Below are 27,211 nucleotides of genomic sequence, written 5' to 3' on the forward strand. Positions count from 1 at the left end.
TTCAGACTGCCAGTGGGCTTATGGGTGAGTGGCTTTAGGAGTTCTGTAGGTCAGTCCTGACCCTCAAAATGGATTGTGGCTTTTACCTAAAAGTGATCATGGAAGGAACATTAAAACCTTCCTCTGTTCTCCAGTATGGCGAGCCTTGAGAGTGGTATAGAAGATTAGCCAGGATTCACCTGGTGGGGAGGAAGAAAGGCCACCATGTTTATAGAGTTAAGTACAGGAGATGGGAAGAATTACTTATCTTGGAGTTCTTGATGCGGGCAACAGGGCCATCTGATCCCCAGGTTATGAAGGAAAATCTTGAATGTTTGCATTTGATGTTCATAAGTATTGTTTAACTTCTTCTGTATTTGTGTGTTTGTTATGTATAATAAATCACTTTTTCATATCCCTGGGCATCCTTAGTGTTTTGGGGGGAAACACTCCCTACTAATCACTATATCAATATCTTTTTCAAAGGCTCTGATTTTTTTCACTTGCACTGAAGCCAGACTTAAATTTAAAACATTGTTTGTTGTTTATTTCTGCGGTGGGTTGGCACCCTGCCCGGGATTGATTCCTGCCTTGTGCCCTGTGTTGGCTGGGATTGGCTCCAGCAGACCCCCGTGACCCTGTGTTCGGATTCAGCGGGTTGGAAAATGGATGGATGGATGGATGTTGTTTATTTTTTCACTTTTTACTTTGGATATGGATATTCCTGTAGGCTTTAAAATATTTTTATTGTATTCTCCCAAAGTACTTTTAAAAGCAATTTGGAGAGTTGATCATGTGATATATCATAACTATGGCCTTTCACAGTGGCCATGAACTACATAGACATCTTAAACCATTTTTCCTGTTACAAAGTGGTGGGGATCAAAAATCAATCCACAAACACTGGTCAGCGCCAAAATCCTCCTGTGCAAAAGATGAACTTTATAGATTTAATTGTGCTGATTTAATTTCTGAAATTGGAATTTCTTTTCCTTATATTAGATTCACTGAAAAATGCTGTTACATTTGCTTTATGGCATATATTCATACTCAAAAAAGTATTTGAAGTATATTTTAAGCTGAAAAATGACAGTTTTTTTACTCATTCGTAATGCTAGTTGTGGTGGAAACAACCCCAAATCAGTTCTTATTCCTTCAAAATAGCCAGGACTGTATATTTAGGAGGTCAGAAAGATGCTATTTTATGTCCAGAAAAAGGAAAGCTGTTTTAAATGACTTTTACAGAACAAGGCAAGGTTGGGCTGATCCATCCATTGTCTTGACAAGATAACAGGTAAGCAAATGGCAAAAGAATACACAACCATCATTTGTGTGAAAAAAAGGTGTGACATAATTTTCTAGGGAATACAAAGGCAGAAAACTGAGAAGAACAGGTTGATGAGCTTCTCTCTTCCTACCTAGCACTTGGGTGCAACATGTCTGTAAAAATCAATTTCCTACAACAGCGAGCAGAAGCTCAGACCTTATTAATAAGAATAACTACACGTTTTCCATCCATTCATATACTTTCCAAGCCAACCCTAGAAGAGACACCAGACCACTGCAGGACACAGTCACACTGACAGCCATTTATACAATGCTATTTACAGTGGCATCTAAATGCTTTACAAAGCAAACTGGAGCAACTAGTTAACAAAATTTAAAAAAAAATCAACTAAAATACTCATTTTACATTTGGGGAAATCCAAAGTATGCATTTAAGTAAAACAGCCCAATGCCACAGAGAGAAGTCCAAGGCCTAAGCCACAGGGCACTATACAGTGAGAGAGTGTCGTAGATAATTTAGGTCAGAGTGCTCATTTGGAAACGCTAATCAACTGATATTTTAATATGTTTCAAAGTTAGGCATTACCGCAAAGTAATTTACAGGGGAACATGTACATGTATAAAACACATTAACATTATCAAACCCGCTTAATTCAGTAAACGATTTAGGGGGTGCCTATGGAGGGAACTTGCCATGGACAGATTATCAGTCTGTGGCAGGGCCCATTCATCCACAAATTTTATAAACCAGAATTGGAGGGCACTTGTCCTCAAGTTTTGACCTTAACTAACCAATTTTCTAAGTGTTTCAGGTTTTGAATTACGTCTATGATTTATCAACAGTACTTTCTGACTGCTATTTTGTCCTGTACTTTAATGATGATAAAAGATTACACTGATTTCTCTGTTTTTTCACTTTAACATGTTCTTGGCTTGTTTCTTTCTTCTGACCTGTCATTAATGGTTCTTGTGGTCTGGTTCTAATATATCTTAGCAGTACACAGTGGATCTATGAGACAGTGACACTAACTTGTACTGTATATGCTCAATTTTGATAATTTACAGAACAGTACAGTGGTGCAATGATTTTCAAAGTTCTAAAGTTCTAGGTTGAAATTTTAGCCATCATTTGTATGAAATTAGCAACTCTGTCTATGTCTGCATGGGGTTTTCTCTGGGTTCTTTGGGTTTTCCCCACACATTTCTATAATAATGCAATAAACTGGCACCTTGTCCAAAGCTATTTCCTACCTTTGCCCAGTGCTTCTATAATGGGCTCTGGCACTCTGTGAACCTTAATGGAACAAGCAGGTTTAAGAATGTTACGCTATGCTATTTTATTGAAAAAAAACTTATATAATGCCCTTGATATATAAATATGTAGTCAATTAACCCATGAAGTATTAAACTAAAAAATGCTTATTTAATAAAGCATCTCTTGTTAAAATTTTTCACTTGCCCATTACTAAATTACTTCACCTGTTTGTGATGTACCTACATCAACATTTAATGCGTAATGCCATTCAAAGAATGTGTATCTGCCCTGGCCGTTCATTTGCAGATGGTTCTTCTTAAACCACTTTTTCTTAAACTCGTTTTCATCTTCTTATGTTATTAAAGAAGCATCTTATTCTGCAGGCTTGACCTTTTACTGAAAGCCTTTGTAAAAAGCCAAGTTTGAAACAGTGCCACTAGTCTTATTCAAACTTCTGATGTATGAAAAAATGTCATTTATTATTTAATGAACCACTACTCTTCTCATTAATGTGTAGTAACCTTATCCTTAAGAAACCCATGCTGGTAAGTAGGCGAGACCAGACAGATAATGATTCGAAGAGACAAACCTGGAACAGCTGCTTTGTGGTCAAAAGTGCATGTTTGCCACCTAGCATCTGCAATATGAGGGTGCGGCCTGGCACTGTGCTGGCTGATTTACAACCGGCAGCTTCCTTACAGGAAGATACCATAATGGTTTCATCATTCACCTGCGGTTTTACTTCAGTTTCTTTAAAAACACTCAAAAAGCACCAAAGGTTACAATACAGAACTCAACATGCTGATCACATTCCTACAAGAGAAAGAACAAACTGCTTCAGCTATTTGTTCGATAGTGGAAGTGATGGGGTAGGGATGAAATAGTAAAAAGGTAGCAAGTATCCACGGAAACCTAAAACGAATAGACGTCAAACTAGCATTTAAAATGTGAAGCTGAAAACATCAACTGAGAAAATGTTCATTAGGACAACATGATGATGCAGTGGTTGGAGTGAACATATCTTAAGATGAACTAGCACCCCATCCAAGGTTAATTACTGCCTTAATAATAATAATACATTTGATTTATTCGTAGGCGCCTTTCTAAACACTCAAACGATAGATAAAACACACATTATAAATAAAACTAAACATGTAAAAATTAAAATCAGACAGAGCAATTGTAATCAAAGAGAAAAAACAGTCTTAAACAGATGAGTTTTATATTTAGATTTGAAAAGTGAGAATGAATCAATATTTCTAACCTCAGATGGTAATGAGTTCCAAAGCTGGGGAGCAGAGCAACTGAATGCTCTGCTCCCCATGGTGGTAAGAAGGGTGAAGGGGACAGTCAAGTGGATGGAAGAAGAGGATCCAAGGGTGCGGGAGGGAATGGCAACATGAAGGAGGTCAGACAGATGTGGAGGGGCAGGGTTGTGGATAGCCTTAAAAGTTAACAGGAGAATTTTGAATTGAATGCGGAATTTAACTGGAAGCCAGTGAAACAGCTACAAGATGGTAGTGATATGGTGAATAGAGGGGTTCTAGTAATGATACGGGGAGCTGAATTCTGGACCAGTTGAAGCTTATGAAGAGATTTGCGAGAAAGACCAAAGAAAAGGGAATTGCAATAATAATAATAATAATAATACATTTTATTTATATAGCGCCTTTCCCATGCTCAAGGCACTTCACAGAGTTTAAAAAAGAACAGCAGGGTATACATTATATAGCATTGTACTAAACCAGATAAATAAATAAAGAAGAGTAAGACAGTAAATTCAGAGAAAAAGCCTAACAGACAACATAATTGACGGTCTAGCACACACACATACAGGTTACATTAGCATCTTGACAGAGAAGTAAACTGACAGAAGGGTAATAAAGTCAGGTAGAGCTAAAAGCCTTCCTGAACAGATGAGTTTTGAGTTGTTTTTTTAAAAGAATTCATGGAGTCAGCTGACCTGATTAATTTCGGTAGGTCATTTCAGAGTCTGGGCGCTATACAGCTGAAGGCCCTGTCACCCATGGAGTGTAGATTAGTGTGGGGTACAACAAGACTGGCAGAATCAGAGGACCTTAGTGGGCGGACAGGCACATAGTGATGGAGAAGGTCACTGATGTAGTTTGGCACAAGGTCGTTTAAGGTTTTGTAGGTTATTAGTAGGATTTTATATTCAATTCTGTAGGACACAGGGAGCCAGTGAAGACGGAGCAGGATGGGTGTGATGTGCTCGCTGCTGCTAGTTCGAGTAAGGACTCTTGCAGCCAAGTTTTGAATAAGCTGGAGGTGTGATATAACATTAGAAGGGGCACCTGCCAGTAGGGAATTACAATAATCGATGCGGGATGTGATAAAACATAGACAAGTTTCTCAGCATTAGAAAAGGAGAGGAAGGAGCCAACACGGGATATGTTACGGAGGTGAAAGTAAGAAAGTTTCTTAATGTGATTTATGTGGGCGGAATAAGAAAGGAAGGAATCAAAAATGACACCAAGATTCTTTACAGTAGAGGCAGGTCTGATGAGATCACTGCCAAGATGGACTAGGAAGGAGATCATTTTATTAAGTTGCACTTTAGTTCCTAATTTGCAGGAGTTCAGTTTTGTTGCAATTTAATTTTAAAGAGTTCTGCTCCATCCAGGTATTAATTTTACTGAGGCAGGTTGTGAGCTGAGAAAGCTCTGGTGAAGTTCCACTTTTAACATTGAAATAGAGTTGAGTATCGTCTGCATAAAAATGATAACCCAGTCCAAAGCTACGGATAATATGGCCAAGGGGAAGCACATAAATACAGAAAAGCAGAGGACCGAGGACAGAGCCCTGAGGAACTCCTTTTGTGACTGGTGCTGTGCTGGATCTGCTGTTGCCAAGACTAACAAACTCTTGCCTATCAGTCAGATAGGATTTGAACCACTGGAGGGCAGTGCCAGAGATACCCAGCATGTTCTCCATTTTGGACAGTAGAATGTCATGTCTGACAGTGTCAAATGCTGCACTGAGGTCTAATAGAATTAACATGCTGGTTTGTCCAGAGTCTGCTGCCATAAGAAAATCATTGGTTACCCGTAGCAGAGCAGTTTCACAGCTGTGCTGAGCCCTGAAACCAGACTGAAAGCTTTCCATCAAATTATTACCGGTTAAGTAATTGGTGAGTTGGGAAGCTACAACACGCTCAAGAACTTTTGACAGAAAAGGTAAGTGGGAGGCCGAAAATTGATGATTGTCAGCATCAAGACCAGACTGTTTTAACATTGAGGTTACAGAAGCGATTTTAAAAGTGAGCGGCACAGAGCCAGTGTCAAGGGATGAGTTTATTATTGTTGTAACAGTCGGGATGAAAGCATGAAAGCAGGATTTAAGTAGTGTGCTGGAGATGGGGCCCAGTACACAAGTAGTCGGCATCATCTTACAAAGCAGGTTATTAATAAACGCATATGTGACTGGTGAGACTGGAATCCAAATGAAAGGTGACAAGGCTATGAACAAGGATAGCAGTGGTCTGGGGAGTGACGGAGGGGTGAATACGATTAATGTTATGCAGGTGGAAATATGCAGACCGGGAGATGTTATTGATGTGGGACTGAAAAGATAGAGTACTATCAAGGATGACACCCAGACTCTTAACCTGTGGGGAAGGGGAAACAGAGGAATTTTGTACTAATGAGGAGAACCTCAGTTTTGTCACTATTTAATTTAATAAAATTCCACGATTTAATTTCTGCTATGCATTCAATAAGTGAGGAGGGTGGAAAGGAAAAAGTAGGTTTGCTAGTGAGGTAGAGCTGGGTGTCATCAGCATAACAGTGGAAGTTAATGTTATACAGTATATATGAAAGATATTGTTGAGGGGATGGAGGTAAATAATAAAAAGGAGCATCTGATGCTGCTGGCATAAGTTCCTGCCTCCTGTGATCCTGATCTAGTCTGAGAGCTTTCAATAAGGAAAGATGGAAAATTATCACTGCTGCATGCTGGGTATGATCCAACCCAGTGATTCAGTCGCACCCTATAGAATGAGGCATGATGATGTGGTTATAGGTACATATCAGTCCACTCTATAATTTACTTGCCTGATTCATTTTGCTTTATTGTTATATATCTAGTTGATTTATTTCATGTATTTGTGTAGATCTTTGGCTTAAGAATAATATTGCAGTTTGGAAGATTTTGAAGAGTTCTCACATATCACAGTGCTATATAACAAATTAACAAAAGTAAAAGACAGTTTAATTCATTTTTTAACATTCATTAATTGAAATATACATATGGAAGGGTCTGATAGAAGAGGCAACCTCATAAATTAAAATCCTTCACCCATGGAAGCGCTTCATTTTGTAGTTTACCGATTCTCTGTACTACAGAACCATATGGCTGATAGGGAGTTTTAGCTTTACCATTCAGTCATTGCAGTTGGGGCCTTGTACACTATTAGAGGCAAAAGAATCACAGGAAAGATGCCATGCTTGTAAATCCAGGTATGCAGTTTTTCAGGTAACCCTGATTGGTCCATCACTATTAACAAAACCTTCTGCCTCTGGCTGGTTACATGAATGGGTGCTTTGTCTCTCAGACTACTGTTGTGTATTTTCCTCAGACTTTTGTCTGGGTTTTCTTTGATGGACATGGTCATAATACCAGCAATTGGGAAGATCTTATTATGTCAGTACCAGGGACCTAGATTTCTATCAAAGATCTGCAGGACTTCAGCTGTCTTCCTCACAGTGTTTATGACCAGTTGAGTCAGGCTTACTGAAATGCATGCATCCACTTAGCGTCTCCAGCGTGTGCAATTCAAACAAACTTTAGAATGAGATTTCTGATCTTGTCAGGAACACGAGACCAGCCTACAACTATTTATTTATGGCAGTGAAGCTATATGCATGGGGAAAGTCCAATAAGAGCACTAGCAGACCAGACCTCCAAACAGCTAAGCAGTCACCACTATGTAAGGCAGCGTGGCACTTTTAATATAATCTTAAATACAATATGCAGTCAATCAGATAATCAATTTTCAGTTTCAGTTTCCTTTTATTGCGCACACATATGCTTAAAAACTTAGCACAATATACTCTGCAACAAATATACTATAATTAAAATAAAGCACAATAATATATAAAACAAAAACACAAAATCAATTAACCAACAAATCAGCCAGTGAATCTTCAAATTATAATTTCAACATATTTTTACAGTAGATATTGTGCTGATAAGCCTAGCATAGCATACATGCATACATAGATACATCCAAATCAGGGTAGCGGTGGCATTTGCACACAAACACTTGGGTCAATTTAGAGTTGTCAATTGTCATGTTGTGCCTTTCTTGGTAATGGAGGAAAACCCACTCAGACATGGGCAGAATATACAGACAATAACAAAGATAATAATTGGTCTATTGTTATGTTTCAGCCAGGATTTCTCCCCTGGCTAGGGTTCAAATTTTTGTTTAATGTCTGTTTTGTCCGTTTATTATTTGCATTCGTATGTCTTTTAATGTTATCTGTGTATGTATATCTTTGTTATGTGCCTTGTGTTCTGTGAGTGGTTTCCCAAGATGCACAACCACCAGCCCATCACCTCCAGGGACTGCCCTCATCCCTATAAAGGCAAGAGTTTCCCACAGTTTCTGGTGGTTCATTGAAACATGCTAGGGACTTGGTGAGAGTTTATTGTGTTTTTACTTTGCTTATTGTGATCACTGGATTTTTAACCTTCTGCTCTGTTTTTTGACATCACCAGGGATTTTGTATTGGGACTGCTGCCTCGCAGTAAGGAGACCTGGGTTTGCTTCCCGGGTCCTCCCTGCGTGGAGTTTGCATGTTCTCCTTGTGTCTGTGTGGGTTTCCTCCGGGTGCTCCGGTTTCCTCCCACAGTCCAAAGACATGCAGGTTAGGTGCATTGGCGATCCTAAATTGTCCCTAGTGTGTGCTGGGTGTGTGTGTGTGTGTGCCCTGCGGTGGGCTGGTGCCCTGCCCAGGATTTGTCCCTGCCTTGCACCCTGTGTGGACTGACTAACTGACTGACTGACTTTGTTCGCCCTGTATTGCCTTTGATGGCAACTCCTTTTTCCCTTTTTGTGCTCCAAGGAGCTTTGTGTTCTTATAACGCATTTTTGTATTAATAAGTCATTTATTTAAAGCAATTTTATGTGTCCCTCTGTGTTACCAACTGGGGCTTTTGACAGTATTTCCCCCTCTAGTGGACATTTTTGGTATTGTTCAGAGACTCTCAAGCAGCATAACATCTATTAAGAAGCAACCGCTAAAAATAAATTCATTCAGTTTTTAATTTGCTGATCATGTTTGGATTAAGAAGGGTACCTCTACCTGACAGTATTGGGCACAATTCTGTAAGGCAAGAAACCCAACCCTACACACTGAACTGGTGCAGAGTTCCAGTTAATGTTGGGATGTGGTGGAAGTGAGTGGGGATAGCATATTCTACATGGACAACGATCAGGCCAGGGTTTAAACCATTGCACCATCATACTTTCTCGTAACAAGTACAGTATAGCTAAAATAAAACACAAAAGCACAACATCATTCAATCAACTAACCAAACACACAATTAGTAAGTAAATTTAAAAATTTTAACTTATTCTTATTATTACTCTTGTCTGAATGTCAGTTATATATAATTATTTATTATTTAATTATTCATTACTTTGATAATTTAATTATATTAATCAGTTAATAATTTTAATTTAATCAGTTCCTTAATTGTTAAATTAATTATTCCCAAAAATGCAGGTAAGCCCAATCATAATTTCTGCACTAATAATTCACTTACTTAATGTATTTGATCAATAACTAATGGATCATTGGTTAAGTTACCAAATAATTAAATAACCTAATAACTAATAATTGTTGTTTAACTTTTCTTAATAAATATATCAGTCAGGTATGAAGTTATCTTAACTATCAAGTTAAGTTACTCACATAAGCACATGATACTGTATTTTGCTTGTCGATTACTCAAGAATGCCTGAATATAATTTATCAGTGTAATAATAATTGTGAAATAGTTAAATAGTCAAATAATCATTAATTATGAGGTTGATTAATTCACCCTGCACCCAAAGTGCAACTCGAAATGGTTGGTTGGCTAAATAACTATAAAGTAATCAGTAAATTAATTCATGAAATAATTAATTATAAGGCTTGTTTAACAATCAAGAAACCATTTATTTGGTTGAAGGATTGTTTTGTCAATTATTTAAACAGCCTATTAGTATGATTATCATTCAAACACTTAATTAGTTGATTCATTGCTTGATTAATCAATTTTGTCATAAAGGTTTTATTAATTTTGCTTCCTGACTCTATAGTCCATAGCAAAGCACCCTAGTTTTCTCACAGCCTTATAACAGAAGCTCACTCTTTGCGTGTCCTGCTCAAAAGGGACGAGACTGCTGCCCTCTTCCAAAAGCAAAGCTAACAGAAACTCAATAAAATCAGTGGGATCAGCCCAGCACGCAGCATACAAACATGTATAAAATAAAGCCTTCATTACGCTCAAGCCATTTAACTAGCCTGTAGTATAATTCAAGTGAAGCAAAAAGTAAGTTGAGCATGTCTCCTGCAGTAGTATTTAACAAACAATTTGAACTATTTTATCTTTTATGACAAAACTCTCAACAAATACTGAACTGACTGAATTTGTTTTGCTGGTATACTGAGAATTAGCAGTCCAGGTCATATATTATTTCTTTTTTTATTTTTCATTCTGTTGTTGTTGTGTTTATTGTCCTTTTTTGTCTGTTTTTACAGTATTAGTGTCACTACTTTGATGGAAATATGTATGTAAGAATTTAATTGTACACATGACAGTGAACTTGAACAAAAAGTCTGCAATACAGTAGTTCATAAAAGAGAGAAGCAGCTCCCTGCAAGTTATAAAGTTGTACTCACTTGGACTTGCTGCTGCCTTTTCAGACTTTTTCTCTGTAAGAAAAAAAAAATCATAAATGTTACATAAATAATCTCAGTTGTGCCTAAAAATAATACAATAATATGACATTTAAACTAAGCAAGGTCTACTATCATCTACCTGTTTCTTTGTTAGCTTATTTAATTAATTTATTAGCCTTTATTTCCATAGTTTTTCTAAAAATGTCACCTGCATGGAATTTGTGTCTGTGAAGTTCATACAAATTAAAATATGAACACAAACATATAATATAAGGAGAACAGTAATTATGCCCCAACAGTTGTAAATATGTAATTTAACACTAATACACTCAGACATATTCTTCTAATTATTGTTGACAATTCTTATGATCAAGGGTTTAAAGTCATAAATGTCACAGATTTTGGGTCTCTACTGTAATTAAAAGGTTGTTCTGGTCTTGACTGAGTGGAGCTGTTTACTAGACATAAGGAGATGGATGGAGGGAGGGACGGAGGTGTCTGATTGGTTAGACTTGTTTTTCATTCTGGATAATTCATTTTTATTTTTCATTGATCCACTCAAACCAAATTATAATAGAAAGCAGCTAAACAGGCACTGCTAAGTTCTCATAATGGAAAATACTGTATATACTCGCGTACAAGTCGGGTCTTGAAACCCAAAAAATCGAACATAAAGTCAGACCCCGACTTATATGCCCATTCAAAAATACGACACTTAATTTTTTTTTTTTTTAGCATCTTCTTGCTTCCTCCAATCTTGCACCAGTTTCTCAGACACATCGATTTTTGTTGCAGCAGCGCAGTTACCAATTTCTTTCACCACTTCAACGACTTTGAATTTAAAACCAGCTTCATATTTTCCTCTGATCGAATGCTCCATCGTAGATAAGGAATCCTCTTACAATAAAGATGTATGAGGGTGTGAGATACAAAAAACACAAAACAGTGCAAATGTCGCGTTGGAATAGTTCAGGTATTACTGTGTGGTCATGTAGGCACAATACATAGAAAAAAAAGGCGGTGTGCTCTGTGGTCACTCTCTCTCTGTTGAGCGTTAGCATATCGTAATTTTTTGGATCAATAGTGTGAGTTTTCCGCATTCGAGTTATACGACCGTCATTATAAAATACCAGAAATTATACAGTATAATCAAGCCCCGACTTATCCACGGGAGAACTTAAACATGAGTATAAACGGTAGCTCAATAATTGATTGATTGATTGATTGATTGATTGACTGGCACCATCAGCACACTGGCATTGGATCTACTGTTTGACCCATTGTTGGGAGGACTCCTTATAAGATTGATGGCTTCACAAAATAAATGCATGAATGACTGATGAGTAGGAAGATGGCTACTCCACAAAGTAGTATTGCTACCTCTTGGGATTTGGGCCATGAATGATTTTTGGCTGTTGCATCTTATTTGCATGTTCTTTCTGCATCTGCAAACTATCCAAAGACAGGAAGATTTACAAGAAACACGAAGCCTCATGAGTACACAATTGAGAACTGTAAGCTGAATTGCTTCCTGCGCAGTGGCTGTTCCTACCTGGACAGGCTCAGTGTCCCTGTGATCCTGATCAGGCAGAACTGAGTTCAGAAAATGGACTGATAATATTATATTATATACAACATATAGTCATGTTATATACATAGTCCACTATAGTGAAAGCACACACATACATCAACACTCACATTTTGTAGAGATGGGAATATCATTACTAGGCAGAGAATGGATCCTGGGTGTGATATTGGCACTGTACACTAAGCAAAGACTGTAACTGCAGTACTATTTCCATAGTGGGTGACAATACTAGGACCCCAAAATGTCCAGGTGGTCATTAACAGTGACATCACGCCGCTATGCCCCAGTTCTGTTTTCAGACAGTTTGGGAAGTATATATAAACACATGCATGTTAGGTTCACTGGTGATTATAAAACTATCTGGCACCCTGTTAAGGCTGGCTAATGCCTTGCACCCAGGGTTGTGGACTCAATGAAAAAATATATAAATGCAACTCTAGGAAACTTAAGAAATACAACTTAGAATCTGACTTCAGCTTTAAGACATACCAAGTTTCTAGTAGTTTTATAGAGGATATTACTATTCTAATTAGATGGTAATTATTCATTTATGGTACTGTAAATCACAATACACAACCTCATCTTGTATTGAATTTGGGCGACTGAAGAACCTAGCTAATAAAAATGTGCATTGGGATTTGGTGTAAAATTTATTGGTGCAGGACTTTTGTCTATAATGTGTAATAAACATTAATAATGTTACTGCTTTGAACATGAGCAAAAATCATTACAGCAATTCTTGTCTATGTTTTAATGATCCAATCATATTTATTTTTAATGATGTTATGGACTAGGCAGATGTGCAGAGGACAAAACCGCCCAGGATCACAAGCTAAAAAGATGGGGAAGTCAGACATCTGGAGCAGGTCTTCACTAATTTTAGTTTCAGATGAAAGTTCTGAACTATCTGAGCTATTTTAATTGTTGCTGGCCAAATTCAATTTTGTTTCATAGAGAAGCACAATGTGCTCCCTACTAGCATTAAGCAAGAAATAATAGCAAATTATGTTGAACTTGTATGTGCAAACACGTGTCCTTATGATTTTGTACTTGGGCTCTGTGGAGCTTGCTCAATACTGTATTGATAAGGCTGCGAAATATGGCAGATTTGACATCCAGATGTGAATAATGCTTGTAATTGCAATATACATCAAAGTATAACCAGGCATATTTTGTTTTTTCTCATTTAATTCTGAGTGGCACAGAAGTGTAGATGTTACTGTCTAAGGGAGACTGTGACAAGTCTTTGACAAATGTGTGCTCATCAGGAACACAGTTTTACTACATGGAATGCAGTTTCCATATCAACCTTAAGTAAACGAAAGCCAAATTAGTCAGTAAATGAAAATGTGTGTTTGTGTTAAACATACTTAGTTTGTAATTGTTAACCCAAAATTAACTCTAAATAACCCATGTGTCCTCATGTACTAAAATGCTACACTCCTTGCTATTTTTCCAACAAGCAATATAAAGCAGCCAGTCACTTTTTTCAGGCAGCTTACAGCAGATAGTCCTTTGTAAAGTCTAAACGTAAGTTTAATCTTGGTTATGGAAACTCTAGTTTTCAATTTTGGGCTTTGTGTACAACTATACTGTGTTTTTGTTACACTTATATTATTTTATCATTATTCTGATTAAGTTATTTTATAATTCTGAAACTTGGGTGGTTGTCATCATTTTATGACCTTCTCTGCATAACCACAACTATATTGTCAATAACTGCTATGTCTGTTGAAGGCTGCAACATGAACTGTTGCCATTATGATTTGTTTGTTCCTGACAACCATGCACTGGATCTCATTCTTGGATATCTCTACCTTTTTTTTAGGATTAGAAATTTTTTGGCAATGTAGTCTGAATTTGAGTTCTGGTTAGTTTTACTGGCTCATTCTTTCTGCAATGTTTGCTCTCACATCCTCACCTGTTTTTTGACTTTGTTTTGCTAGATCTTTTATTTATTCAGTTCCTGGTTGCAAACTTCTATTCAGTCTCCTAGAGATCAAAACAATTGCTGCTTCAGCCCCATTACCTTCACCAGTGTCACAATCAATTATTGATTTGCCAAACTGCTGTTTACACTAATATTCTGCATCTCAGTACACTTTCCAAAGTACTGTATATTTATATAGTACTTAGTATACAGTACTATATATTTGTGCTGTGCACTAGTGATGATGCCTCTCTATTTTTTGATCTCAATTTTGCATTCTCATCACACTGTGTCAGACACATTGTAATACTAGAAATAAACATATATTGATTCAGAGCTTCTTATTAAATGTGAATGTGCTTTTTCATCAGTAATGCCACATTATTATAATTCTTCAGTTTGTTGTCTATAGTTTGAGCAATTTCTACTCACATCAATTTACAATTTTTGTTTGATCGGTTATTTATTTGTAATGTAAAAGCAGATGATTTCTTGATTAGGCTTAATTGTTCATAATTGTTTGATTAGGCTGCTAACTTCTCTCCTTGACATTTCCACATAACTACAGTAGGCTGACCAGTACCTGTCTTTTATACAAGAGTATATACAGGACTAGGATAAGAATTTGTCCTACCTCAGAGTAGGAAATGACAAGCAGTTATGAATCATCCTAATTCCAGCCCCGGTGAGGTGTAGGAGGCCACATGTGAGAATGAACGGCATCACGAGTTTACTCTGCCACCAATTGACATTTATAATGATGTTGTACAGTTTTCTGACACTGACGCTGAGGCTTTACCACAAAGTAATAATAATAATAATAATAATAATAATCGAAGAAGAAGAGGAAGGAAAACATAATAAGGCATTATATTGCACTATGCTGCATGAAATTGTTGCCACTTCATAACATCATGAATAATATTGTAATGAACACTGAGATGGAAAGGCCGAGACACATCCACGGCATGAGAGTTAAGCCCGATAACAGGCAAATTTCTTTACCAATAAATGATCCACAGCCATAATTCCAGAAGAATCACACAGGAAATGCCTTGTAATGTAACTGCTATATGGAAAGCATGTCACTCTTCCAGTGTTCCTAGTCATCTTCCAGAATTGCATGTCGTGTCTCTCTCTGCGATCCCTCTCTTATCCTCTGAAGTTTCTATTCTGAGTTTCTATTTATCCAATGCCCTAGAAATCTGCCCCTGTGTTCTTGAACCTTCCCAAACTTGTAAGGTAAAACGCAAATGTTTCAAGGGTTCATGGAATGCAAAGTTCTGTGTACCTGTGTGACATTTTACTGTCAATCATCCATCTAACCCCATCTATCTTCCGGGTAATATACTGGCTACTACGATACAGTTTGCATCATTGTTTAAGATTAACATACAGTATGCATGCTCATCCACACTTGGGGAAATGTTCTTTATGTGCGTGCTGATTTGCATGGATGCGGCTTGTTTTTCATGTGAAAATACTGGGATTGGGCAAACGTATAATCTACGTATTACCTCATGTGTTGTATGGGCTTTCAAAGTTTGGTGCAAAATTCGGGAAATGCTTGGTTGTGACTTACCCAAATCATCACTATTACAAAGCTGCCTTTTTACCATTACCAACACCAACACTTTAATTTTGGCTGACAGCACATGGCTTCTCCACATAAATGAATCAATAACATAACGTACAAGATTTGTTAGGAGTACAGTATTATTATGCCTCTGTCGGAGTTAATTGTCCAGCATTTTCCAAAAACCTTTCCCAGGTTGTGTGTGCTCAGCTCTGTCTGAACTCCATCTTCTGGCAGATCCTAGCAAGTCAGGACAGCTTACGGGCTCTTTTAAATCCTGGTGAAGTTAGGAGTAGTTTCTTAAATTACAGAAATTGATACAATGCGCAGGAACAAATCTGGGTCACTTTGAGATTTTTGAGCTGGTTAGGACTGCTTTCACACTCTAAAATGCTTGATAAATATGGGCACAGATGTCCCATTTTTCTTGCGACACTCCCAATTATCAGCCTCATTTTAGGCGTCTTAAATATTATGAAAAAGAAAAGTTTATTTCTCCTGTATTTTTCTGAGTTTGGTTCCTGGCTTGTCCCTGAAACTGCCAGGATAGACTCCAGTTCCAGAAACAAGAATGGGATTAAGAGGGTGTAACAAAAGTTGCATAGATGGATCACAGCTAAAATATATTTGTTTCCCTATTTAAATAATGTAAGTACTGACAATTTCAGTGGCATAAGAATTTTTATTAATTTATTTGTGACCTACTTGGTGCCCTCTGGATGCTGCACAACCATCTGACTTTTTTGAAGATCTACCATTTCAGGTGTTGCATTACCCATGGCAGGTGATTAAATATAAAGTCATGAAGAAATACAATGACTCACTGAAGACACAGTCATGCTGTAGTAGTATAAAGGTGCCAGTAAGCAGTTGGCTGCACATGTAAAGGTGAATCTGCTGGGGTATACCATTAGTGTGAGTTAGCAACTGTTTATATCGTCCAGCCACATGACCCCAGGGGGTATGAATCTTCAAGCGAAAGAGTCACAATAACAACATACAGCAAAAACATATCATTGTGAGTAGGCGGTATACATAATTCCTTGTCTCATTGCATGGCATAGAGCAGGATGCTCATGTGCAAATAGAATGTGGATGTCATATTTAGTTTTCTTTCTTTTTTTTTTTGCTACATGGGATACCACTATTACAGCAGTATATTAATCTTGATTGACAGGAGTCAATATTGTATCTGAGAGGTACTAGATGTAGAATTTTCTGCTACGTTGGAGCATGGAGGTTGGTATATTTGTGTGAAGTCTGGCATGAAGGTTTACTACGTTCTATTTTCTATAATACTTTTACTGGTGGAGCTTTTGGAGGCCACAAATTGATATTGTCCTTTTCTTCGACACAAAGTCCTAGTCAAATGTCTTAAAATCAGTGAAGTTTATCCTGGATCTATTTTAGGGTCTGCCCTGCCCGGGGTTTGTTTCCTGCCTTGTGCCCTGTGTTGGCTGGGACTGGCTCCAGCAGACCCCCATGACCCTGTAGTTAGGATATAGCGGGTTGGATAATGGATGGATGGATATTTTAGGGTCTCGTCCTCAGACACCTACCACTACTTGGGCTAAGTAGGAAGCCTTAGAAGATATTCAGAAACTATGGTCTCTTTTCGATCAAGACGGACATTAGTTCTAGTCTGTTTCTCTCCTGAATTTCTGAGCTCAGATCCTCAACTTGTAGCCTGAATGCAATATTTAGTTTTCTTATAATAAACCAACCATTATTTAAAACAACATTTTTACAATCATTACCAAGGTCCAGTATAGCGACCAAAGCACTGCAACCATTGTCTCTGTTTAGGACTCACTCTTCAATTTCTGTTCACTTATCTTATGTTCAAGACCCAAGATCTATATCCTTAACACACAACAATTAACTTTATTTATATAAAAAATGTATATAAAGTGCTTCTTTAAAAAGCTAAATTTCCCCCAAGGAACAAATAAAGTTCTATCTATCTATCTATGGATAGCCAAAAGAATTCATTGCCAAAAATCAGATTAAAACAGTAATTAGAATGCTAAGATTTTTTTGTGTTGCATCCACAAACTTGGACAACAAGAAGTGCACTGACCTTTATACCTTCAACATGGTGATGGCACACGCAACATAATTGTGGTTGAGCTTACCTAGCAACCATCCAAAAAATGGTGGAGCCCACAAGATAGACAACATGGCAATGCTGGAGAACATATTTTATCTATCTATCTATCTATCTATCTATCTATCTATCTATCTATCTATCTATCTATCTATCTATCTATCTATCTATCTATCTATCTATCTATCTATCTATCTATCTATCTATCTATCTATCTATCTATCTATCTATCTATCTATCTATCTATCTATCTATCTATCTATCTATCTATCTATAACAATACAAAAAAACAAAAAAAGCAGTAACTTAAAAAAAAAAAAAAAAATCAAAGCTGAGTGTTGTGAGATCCAGAAAAGTCTTCTTCTTCTTTGGTCCCAGCAAAGAGCTGGATAAGGGTGACCTCAGAGCCAGTATGCTGCTGTGGGTCCCACTGTGTCCGAGATTTCTTTCATGATGCGTTTTTGCTCCTGTCGGTCGAGTGCAGTATTCTTAGCTTCACTTACAGTATGTTAATTCGGCAATTTCTGTTGTCAGCTTTGATTTGTTTGATCTAAGTCTTTTTCGGTGCTGCCTTCTGCACCTTCCACTGTGGTGATTGTTACCGCCATAGCAGCCTATGTGGAAGCCTGCTGTCAGCCATCCTGCATACGTGTTTGAACCATCTCGGTCTGTGTCTCCAAATTTCTTCTTCAATTGTGGGCTGCTGCTTGCATCAAATTCAGAAGGTGTCGTTTTGGATGCTGTTACACAGCCAGACACCCAGAATTTGACATAGGCACCACGTTTGGAAAACTTCAGGTTTATTGATGATGGATTGAAGCATCGTTCAAGTCTCTAATGCATAAAGCAAAATAATCAGGATCAGTGTTTTGAAGATGTGGACTTTGATCATGGAGAATATGTTTTTCTTTCGCCACAAGCACCATTTAAGGGATGCAAAGGCTGCAGTGGCTTGGCCAATCTGGCTGCTGATTTTGGTGGTGCATGCAACATTTTGCTCATGGACCAATGATCCAAGGTACTACAATTATTTGACTTTTTGGTCTTCTCCACATTGATCTTCATGCCATAGGACTGAGTGACATGGGTGATATTGTAGAGGATGTCAGTGGCCTCAGTGTCAGTTACGGCAAAGATGGAGCTGTCATCAGCGAACATGAGGTTAGTGGTGAAACAGTTTATGTTGTACTGGGTCCCACATTTGCCATTGAAGGCTTTCCTCATAATGGTATCGATCATGATGTTAAATAGCACCGATGATACTCTATCGCCCTGACGAAACCTAGTTTGGATGGAGAATTCTTCTGACAGCTCGTTTTGGACACAGACACAGCTAGCTGAATCATGGTCCATTGCTTGAAGAAGGCCGATAATTTTCTGCAGCATATATTAACTGAGTGTCTGGGTTTGCAAGTGTCCTGGATAAAAAACAAGATCCAGTCCTTCAATGACCTCTAGGGCACAGCCACCAGCTGTGTATTTGTCTGTAGAGAGAGTGTCAACCTTTCAAGAGGCTTACTTACCTTGGCAGCGACATTCATGTCTCTGGTGACTATTCCTATGAAGTCAGTAGACAAATTGGAAGAGAACGGGGGTGCATGGTGTTCCTGATATCTTTGCAAAAGGACGAAGGTCCAACTCTTTAGAATCCTGGTGCTTCCCTTTTTGCTGTATGGTTCTGAGAAGTGGATGCTATCCAGTGACCTGAGATGAAGACTGGACTCCTTTGATACTGTGTCTCTTTGGAGAATTCATGGCTACCGCGGGTTTGACTTTGTGTCAAATGAGCAGTCGCTCATGGAGTCCTGAATGAGGCACATTGCTTGCATTATGAGGGAGCATCAGTTATGGCACTATGGCCATGTGGCATGATTCCCCAAGGGTGATCCAGCTCACAGGATCCACATTGTTGAGGACCAGAGCAACTGGACCCATAACACCTGGCTGCAGCAGATAGATGGTCATTTTTGGTAGGGGTGGTGGTGTTCTGGACCACTTGTCTGCCTGGGGAGGTTGCCAACCAGGATCCCAAACTGTTTCGTCATGTGATGGGTGCAGAAATGCGCTGTACCAATGCATGCTCCCCAGCCTCACATGACCTAATATTAATTCTCTAATGATCTCCAAAAAACTGGCCAGTGGATGCAGCTGAAGGCAGATTTAAGTCGATAAACATGATCACAGTATTTTGGTCACAGCGAGTCATTTCTTCCATAAGCTGCCTAATGACGAACATTTGGTCACAACATCCCCTGCTCGGCCAAAACCCTGCCTGCTCTTCACAACTGGTTTCTTCTTGATGTTTCTACAGGTGCATTTGAACAATTTTAGCAAAGACCTTGCCAACAATAGAAAGCACACCAATGCCTCGATAGTTTTTGTAGTCCCAACTGTCTCCTTTCTTCAGTATTGGCACAATGATCTCTCATTTCCATGTCGCGGGTATTTATTCAAATCAGCCTTAGCAGACTATGTAGTTGCTGGAGCTGGGTGTCTCCATCAGATATTACTTTACTGGCACTGTGACAGATAGCGGCTCAGCAGCTGATTGTTGTGGTAGCTCTTGATGGTACAGATCCAGAAAGAATTCATTCCATCATCCAAGGCTCTTTGCTGGAGATCACACAAACTCTATGTGCTTTTCTGATGATACTTCGTTCGCCCACTCAGAGGCCTCAGGGTGCTATACAGCATCCTGCTTGTTTGAGGTCTTTTGCCACAGTATTCCAGTATGCTTCTTGTTCAGCTTTCATATTGTGGCATACTTGGCGGTTGAGTTGCATGTACTGGACATGGTCCATCAGCTTTGTGTGTTTGCATTGATCTACCAGATTGAGGAAGCCATCAGAAATCCCAGGTTGCATTCGTTGGTGAAGTGGTGGGCACAGTGGCCTAGCGCATTCTAGAATCACATGTGAAATCTGTTTTTCCTCTTTGTCTGTGTCATCGGATGGTGCAAGTGCTGTGAATCAGTTGGACAATGTGATCTGGAAGTCCTGCTTGCATCCAGAGGTCAATAAGTTTATCCAGTTCAGCTTACTAGGTGGAGGCTGTTTCTGTTTAGCATGCTGGAGTCAGAGCTTCACCACTGCACGGACCATGAAATGATCCAAAGCGTAGTCGACTGCACGCATCACACCAACATCTTTGAGCGATGATCAAAATCGGGAGCTGATTAGCACATAGTTGAATAGGTAACCACAGCCTGTCCCAAGCCAGGATGAAAGAAGAGTGTTGGCCTCATGCCAAGGGACTGTAGAAACCAGGCAAGAAACCAATGGGTATTCCTGAAAATATTTATTTTGCTAATGCTACAGTGTCCGGGGTATCCAACGCACCAGCACTGAGGAACCAGAATGCTGCTGAGAAGAGGGCTACAGTTATCGCGCCACCGACTTATCACTCTGAAATCTGAAATTTGGCTCACATCATGGAATGTGAGAACTGGCCATCATGCAGGCCAGAATGAAACAATTATGTAAGAATTATTGAGATACTAGTCATTTAGCCCGTTACAATAACGGGCGCTAGAACAGTAGTGCATAAACATTAGTAGGAACAGTCTATATTACATGGCAAGGGACTTTGACCTCATTCTTTTTGTTGGTCGTATTTTTCTTTCTTTCAGCCTTTCTTTTGTTGATGTTTACTTGCTGAGCTGACCGTTCTTCGTGGGCTGCCGCCGTGTATTGTGTGTCTTTAATTTTCTGTGACAGTAATACTGTCTTGTACGGCTCTATTCAATAAGGGTGCGTAGATAATTTAGTTCAAATGGCTCTGGAATATGTGAAGAGCAACAGGTGCAGATCTTTATTTACGCGCACCTTTATTCGCTGCGCCCAATTGAGGATGCCTGTGCGCGCCCTTATTGAAGGATACCATCTTGTACGTCCGCTGGCTTGTATGTCCGTAATATACGTCCGTAATATACCTTTAATTTTCTCTGGCGGTAATACAGGCGTGCGCGTCGGTAATATGCCTTTAATCTCCTCTGACAGTAATACTGGCTTGTATGTGGCTGTAATATGCGTCACTGTATTGTGTACCTTTAATTTCCTCTCGCAGTAATACTGGTTTGTATTTCCGTAAAACGCCTCTAACTTTCTCTGACAGTAATATCGCGCATAGCACCATGCCCCGCGCATGCGCACGTCACCAGAAGACACCCACACACGGACACCTGGACGCACATAAGGATTTTATATATATAGATGTAATATTGATTGCGGTGTTATCTGAACTCAGACTTACAAAATCGGGATCTATGACTATTCAAATACAAGAGAGTGATGACACAATGATGCTGTATTACTGTGGCGGCAAGAAACATGAAGCAGGGGTTAGCTTTATAGTTGATATTGGGACCTCTAGAAGTGATACTGTCTTTCAGCCACTCTCAAATCGCCTTGCACTCCTACAGATTGGTGGAACTTTCCGGACGCACATCTTCTCAGTCTACACACCAACAGAAACGAGCCCGGATGACATCAAGTACAACATAATTTACCACCCTAACATGAGGATGAACTGACTTTTGTTTGATGTGATTTTGTTTCTTATTTACATATAAATATGCTTGCCTGAAAAATCATGTAAGTTCTACAACATCCTCTGCTGTACTATGGTTCACAGTGAAACATAGTTTACCTTAAAGTAATACCTTTCCTTTAATACTTACTGACATTCCAGAAAAAATAATTACTAATTTAGGGGGCCATATACACAGTTTGTGGCAAATTAATTGGTACTATACTGCATATTTAGGGAGATACCAGTGACAACTCTATATTGATTCAATGCTTCTTATTAAATGTAATATGTGCTTTTTCATCAGTAATACCACATTATTATATTTTTTATGCTTTTTATATATTATTATATATGTTCAGTTTGTTGTCAATAGTTTAAAAAATCTCATCTCACCTCAATTTGCATTTTTTGCCTGGTTTGTAATTTAATTGTTATATAAAAGAAAATATTTAGCTGTATAAATGCAAATTACTATTCTGACCTTAATTTTCACTTCACTGCTATCAACTAGACAGCCTCCAATGGTCTGAAGTTAGCTTTTCAAAATCAAGAAGAGTATTGTTCATGATTTCTTGATTAGGTTTTATTATTCACAATTGTTTCATTAGGCTTCTAAGTTTTCTTCTTGACATTTCCTTTTAACTAGACTGACCAGATATCCCATGTTACTAGTGTCAGTCCCAATTATCAGCCTCATTTTAAGTGTCTTACATTATAATTCTTAAAATAAATCTTTATTTCTTCCGTATTTTAGATATGACTAATTTCTTAGCGCTGTAACTCATGCAGACATTGCATTGTGCATATTTTGCATGCATACTCTTGCTACTGTAGGTACACTCATGCACGTTGTTTCATTAAAACAGGTCTATTCAAAACACACAAGGCCTGACCAATGAGATGGTCTGTGATTGTGTGGTTCACAGGCTGGCAACAATGCTAGCCCTAAGGAAGTGTGCTTACTAGCTACAGAACTTGATTTTGTCAGCAAAGTAATATTCATTTGCTTGCATTGTTTCCATATGCTTCTGTATGCATTTCATTTTAATTTTACTTATTTTTATTTTCTTATCAGTAGCTTCGTGATATTATCCCTTCACTAGTTTGTGAATTTGTCTTTCTGTGTTGTTACCATCTTATGTGGTTGTTTGCATGAGTGCTACCATTTTGTGTGTCTGATCATTATGTTGTTACATAGTTGCTGGACATACGACTCACATTCCATGTGCCCCCTGATGTCAGTTTTGGTTCTGACTTTTGTTTTGTGGTGACTTTTTTCTTCTGAATTAGTGAACAATTGTTGCGCTCACTGCATGCCGAACATTGTTCTTGTTTTTTCTTTTGGAAAATCTCTTACATTCTACCCTTATTTCTGTTCTCTGCCACTTAATTAAAGATCTTACCTTTGTAACAGCTTTAGCCATGTATGCAAAATGTAGAAATTACAGTTCACTACTGCTTTTTATTTAATGTGTTTTCACTTAGTTTCATATTATAAAGTATTCTCTCATGTGCCAAAGCCATACTCTTAAATTGAATGCTGTCTCTTAGTTACTCTGATGTAAGTAAGCCTGTGACTGGCACCCCATTCCAGGGCTGCCCATTGCCTTTTGTTGCTGGGTTAGAGTCCAGATCTCCATAAACTAACTGATTTAGAAGATCATAAAACAGATCAACAAATATGTTAACGATAATAGCCCCTTTCAACATCTAAATCTCCTGAATAAACTCACAGAAACATATTGTAAGACCCTGCTGCTCCCTACAGTGAAGATATGAAATGATAGCAAGAATTTTAGTACCTTGCAAATTGTAAGCAGCTGACAGTGCAGGGTTATTTTTCGATGTATAAATCTCCCTGTTAGGATAACCTCACTCTCCTCAGGTACTTAAGATAAAGCAGGTATATGAAGTATGAATGGATTTTTGTGAAGCTTTTACCTCACTGATAATTTTTACTTTTGACATTGTATCCCAAAACCTTTTATCACTTTATCCATTGCTCCATCCATTTCAGTAGCATTTTAATCTAAAATGGAGTTGCTAGAGATAAAGCCTCTCTTGGTAGTACCTGGTGCAAGTCAGCAATCAACCCTGGATGGATTGCCAGTTCACTGCACACCCCTGTGCTCACACTTACACATACCAAGCTAAATAAAAGATGTCAGTCAGGTTAGCCTGCACAGTTTTGAGATGTAGGAGAAAACTGACGTACCCACTAAAAAGTCAAGTGGACATGGGGGAAAAAACACAAAGTGATGAAAGTAATCCAACCAGAAAGTGAATCTGGCTCTTCAGATATGTAAAGCGACAGAGCTAACTGTTGTGCTACCCCTTGATTACTTTATCTTTCTTTATAATTTAATCTGTGCAGCATTCTGGGGCAACTTCCTAAGAAAGGGGCTATGTTTAGAATAAATATTCTGCTTGCTCTCACCTTCACATTGTCCATCATGGAGGACCTGGATCTTCAAGCCAGTTAAGCAAGCATCACGATGGAGTTCACAGTGGTTGCGGTAGGTCTTCCCATTGCTGCCACAGACTGGTCTCTTGTGAATTTTGCATTGCTGTTGAGAAATGAGGTGAAAAACGAAATTAAAAAAAACTGAACAAGGGACTATTATAAGAAGAAGCACTTCTTGGTAAGGCATTTGTCTTCCTTCTGATTTATGACCTGGATGTTTATATACATCCCCTCAAACAGAGCTTTATGGTTTATCTTTCATCTATAAAGAGCGCTTTGAGTAGTGAGAAAAGTGCTATATAAATGTAAAGAATTATTATTATTATTATAAAAATATTTCACCTAGGTGCATTATTTCTGCAGTGTAAGTCAAAGACTGAGTAAGAGATACAATTCACTAATTGTGAGTTGAAATAAACAAACTGATGGGGATACACCTGAATCACTTCCATTATCTTATAAAGGACTACTTGACTGTCAGGGGGTTGTTGGGAAAGAAGCAGAACATACAAAGCATATGACAGAAAGGGCTGGATAGACCATATAGAAGAGAAGTCTGCACATAGATCAGATGGGGATCCCTGAAGAGCACAATGTATGACAGGCTGTTGTCTATTACTGACGACAGTTAACTGGCTCAAAATGTTACCCCTTAAGCAAAAGTGTGGGTGTAGGAAATATGAGAACAATGTAGTCTGGTGGCCTGAGGACTTTTTTAGAGAGGCACTAGTTATCCCCATAGTGGATTTTAAATGTCAACAGCAATACAAGCCTGAAGTCAAGATACAAGTTGAAATTAAGTGTCACTGGCAAACAAGCAAAGAAAAGATAGATAAGGAAGGTAATAGGACTTGTTTTTGATGTTTTAGTGTTGGAATGAGTGAATGAGCCCCACCACCAAAACAGTCATCTACTCTATATAAAATCCTAAGCCTAAAAGTGCAATGATTTTGTGTGACATTTTTATGTGATGTTTTTTTGTCACGCTTTAAATCGGGCTTATTTTAAAACCTACATATACATCCATCCATCTATTATCTAACCCGCTATATCCTAACTACAGGGTCACGGGGGTCTGCTGGAGCCAATCCCAGCCAACACAGGGCGCAAGGCAGGAAACAAACCCCGGGCAGGGCGCCAGCCCACCGCACCTACACATACATGTTTGGTATAATTCTTTTCAGAATATATCAGACTTTAATGTGATGTTCTTAGATTTTTATTCTGTTTTTAAATTATAAATTAAAATATCAAGAACTCATGTCCCGCGAGACAAGACTTTGTGCCAACAGATTTAACCATGCCCGTGGCTAGAAATAAAAGATAAAGAGTAGACAAAAAAGACAGCTGCTGTACAGGCTTTTAAATGTTCGAAGCGCCGCACAAGATGCAGATCACTCGGTATGGCAGCAGCAGCAAGCCAGCAGCTGATCGAGCAAAGAGGAGGTAAAAAAAAAAAACTGTATGTGTTTCACATTGTATCACCATTTAAGAGGGACTTTCAGAGGAGCAACCACATCTCCTTGGGGTGCGTTCAGCCTCCCTCTTCACAACACGAGCGGCAGAGACGCAAAATGGCTGGCACGTAGCACAGGCCATGGGGGTGGGCGAGCAAAGCGAGCAGGGGGCAAACACCCTAAAAAAGATGTAACTTTCATGAGAGTGACTGAGCAGGACAGGCAATGTTTTATTTTGTGTGTCCTCATTTTTAGGTACAATCTCATAAATTGCAAAACAGACACCATATACAAATTATTGAAATGTGGCAGAATTTAACATAGATATTTCATTGTCCATTCAATTTGTATTTAAAAAACTTTTTGTTACAAATTATTACCTACACTTTGTCATAGACCCACTACGACCAATAACTAAAAACAGGACATCAGTTGATTTGTAAGTCACCCTGAGAGTCTATGAAAGCTATTTCATCTACCACAAGCCATTCTGGGCCTGGTTTTATTTACATGATATTGTAAATTGCTATTAAAAAACATTAATTTACCGTGTATACTGTATATACTCTAGCAGGGCGGCACGGTGGTGCTGCTGCCTCGCAGTTGGGAGACCTGGGGACCTGGGTTCGCTTCCCGGGTCCTCCCTGCGTGGAGTTTGCATGTTCTCCCTGTGTCTGCGTGAGTTTCCTCCCACAGTCCAAAGACATGCAGGTTAGGTGGATTGGCGATTCTAAATTGGCCCTTGTGTATGCTTGGTGTGTGTGTGGGTGTGTTTGTGTATGTCCTGCGGTGGGTTGGCACCCTGCCCGGGATTGGTTCCTGCCTTGTGCCCTGTTTTGGCTGGGACTGGCTCCAGCAGACCCCCGTGACCCTGTGTTCGGATTCAGCAGGTTGGAAAATGGATGGATGGATATACTCTAGCAATGCATGTAATTAATTCTATTATAACTTATTGTTGAAAATTAATCATTATTATGAAATATGTAATAATCCATCCATCCATCCATTTTCCAACCCGCTGAATCCGAACACAGGGTCACGGGGGTCTGCTGGAGCCAATCCCAGCCAACACAGGGCACAAGGCAGGAAACAATCCTGGGCAGGGTGCCAACCCACCGCAGGACA

The 27,211-nt window shown here is 38.7% G+C and overlaps 1 protein-coding gene across 1 annotated transcript in view; it reads right to left on the bottom strand.

Moving 5' to 3' along the window:
• fstl1b (follistatin-like 1b) overlaps positions 1–27,211 on the bottom strand; it is a 118,411-nt gene that overhangs the window by 22,663 nt on the left and 68,537 nt on the right. Inside the window, exons 4-5 of the mRNA XM_028800779.2 lie at positions 24,603–24,732; positions 10,435–10,467 (exon numbers count right to left, since the gene is read on the bottom strand). Coding sequence (XP_028656612.2) covers positions 10,435–10,467; positions 24,603–24,732 — 163 coding nt within the window. The remainder of the gene's footprint in view (positions 1–10,434; positions 10,468–24,602; positions 24,733–27,211) is intronic.

The sequence above is a fragment of the Erpetoichthys calabaricus genome, chromosome 4 (genome assembly GCF_900747795.2).
Source record: "Erpetoichthys calabaricus chromosome 4, fErpCal1.3, whole genome shotgun sequence".
NCBI lineage: Eukaryota > Metazoa > Chordata > Cladistia > Polypteriformes > Polypteridae > Erpetoichthys > Erpetoichthys calabaricus.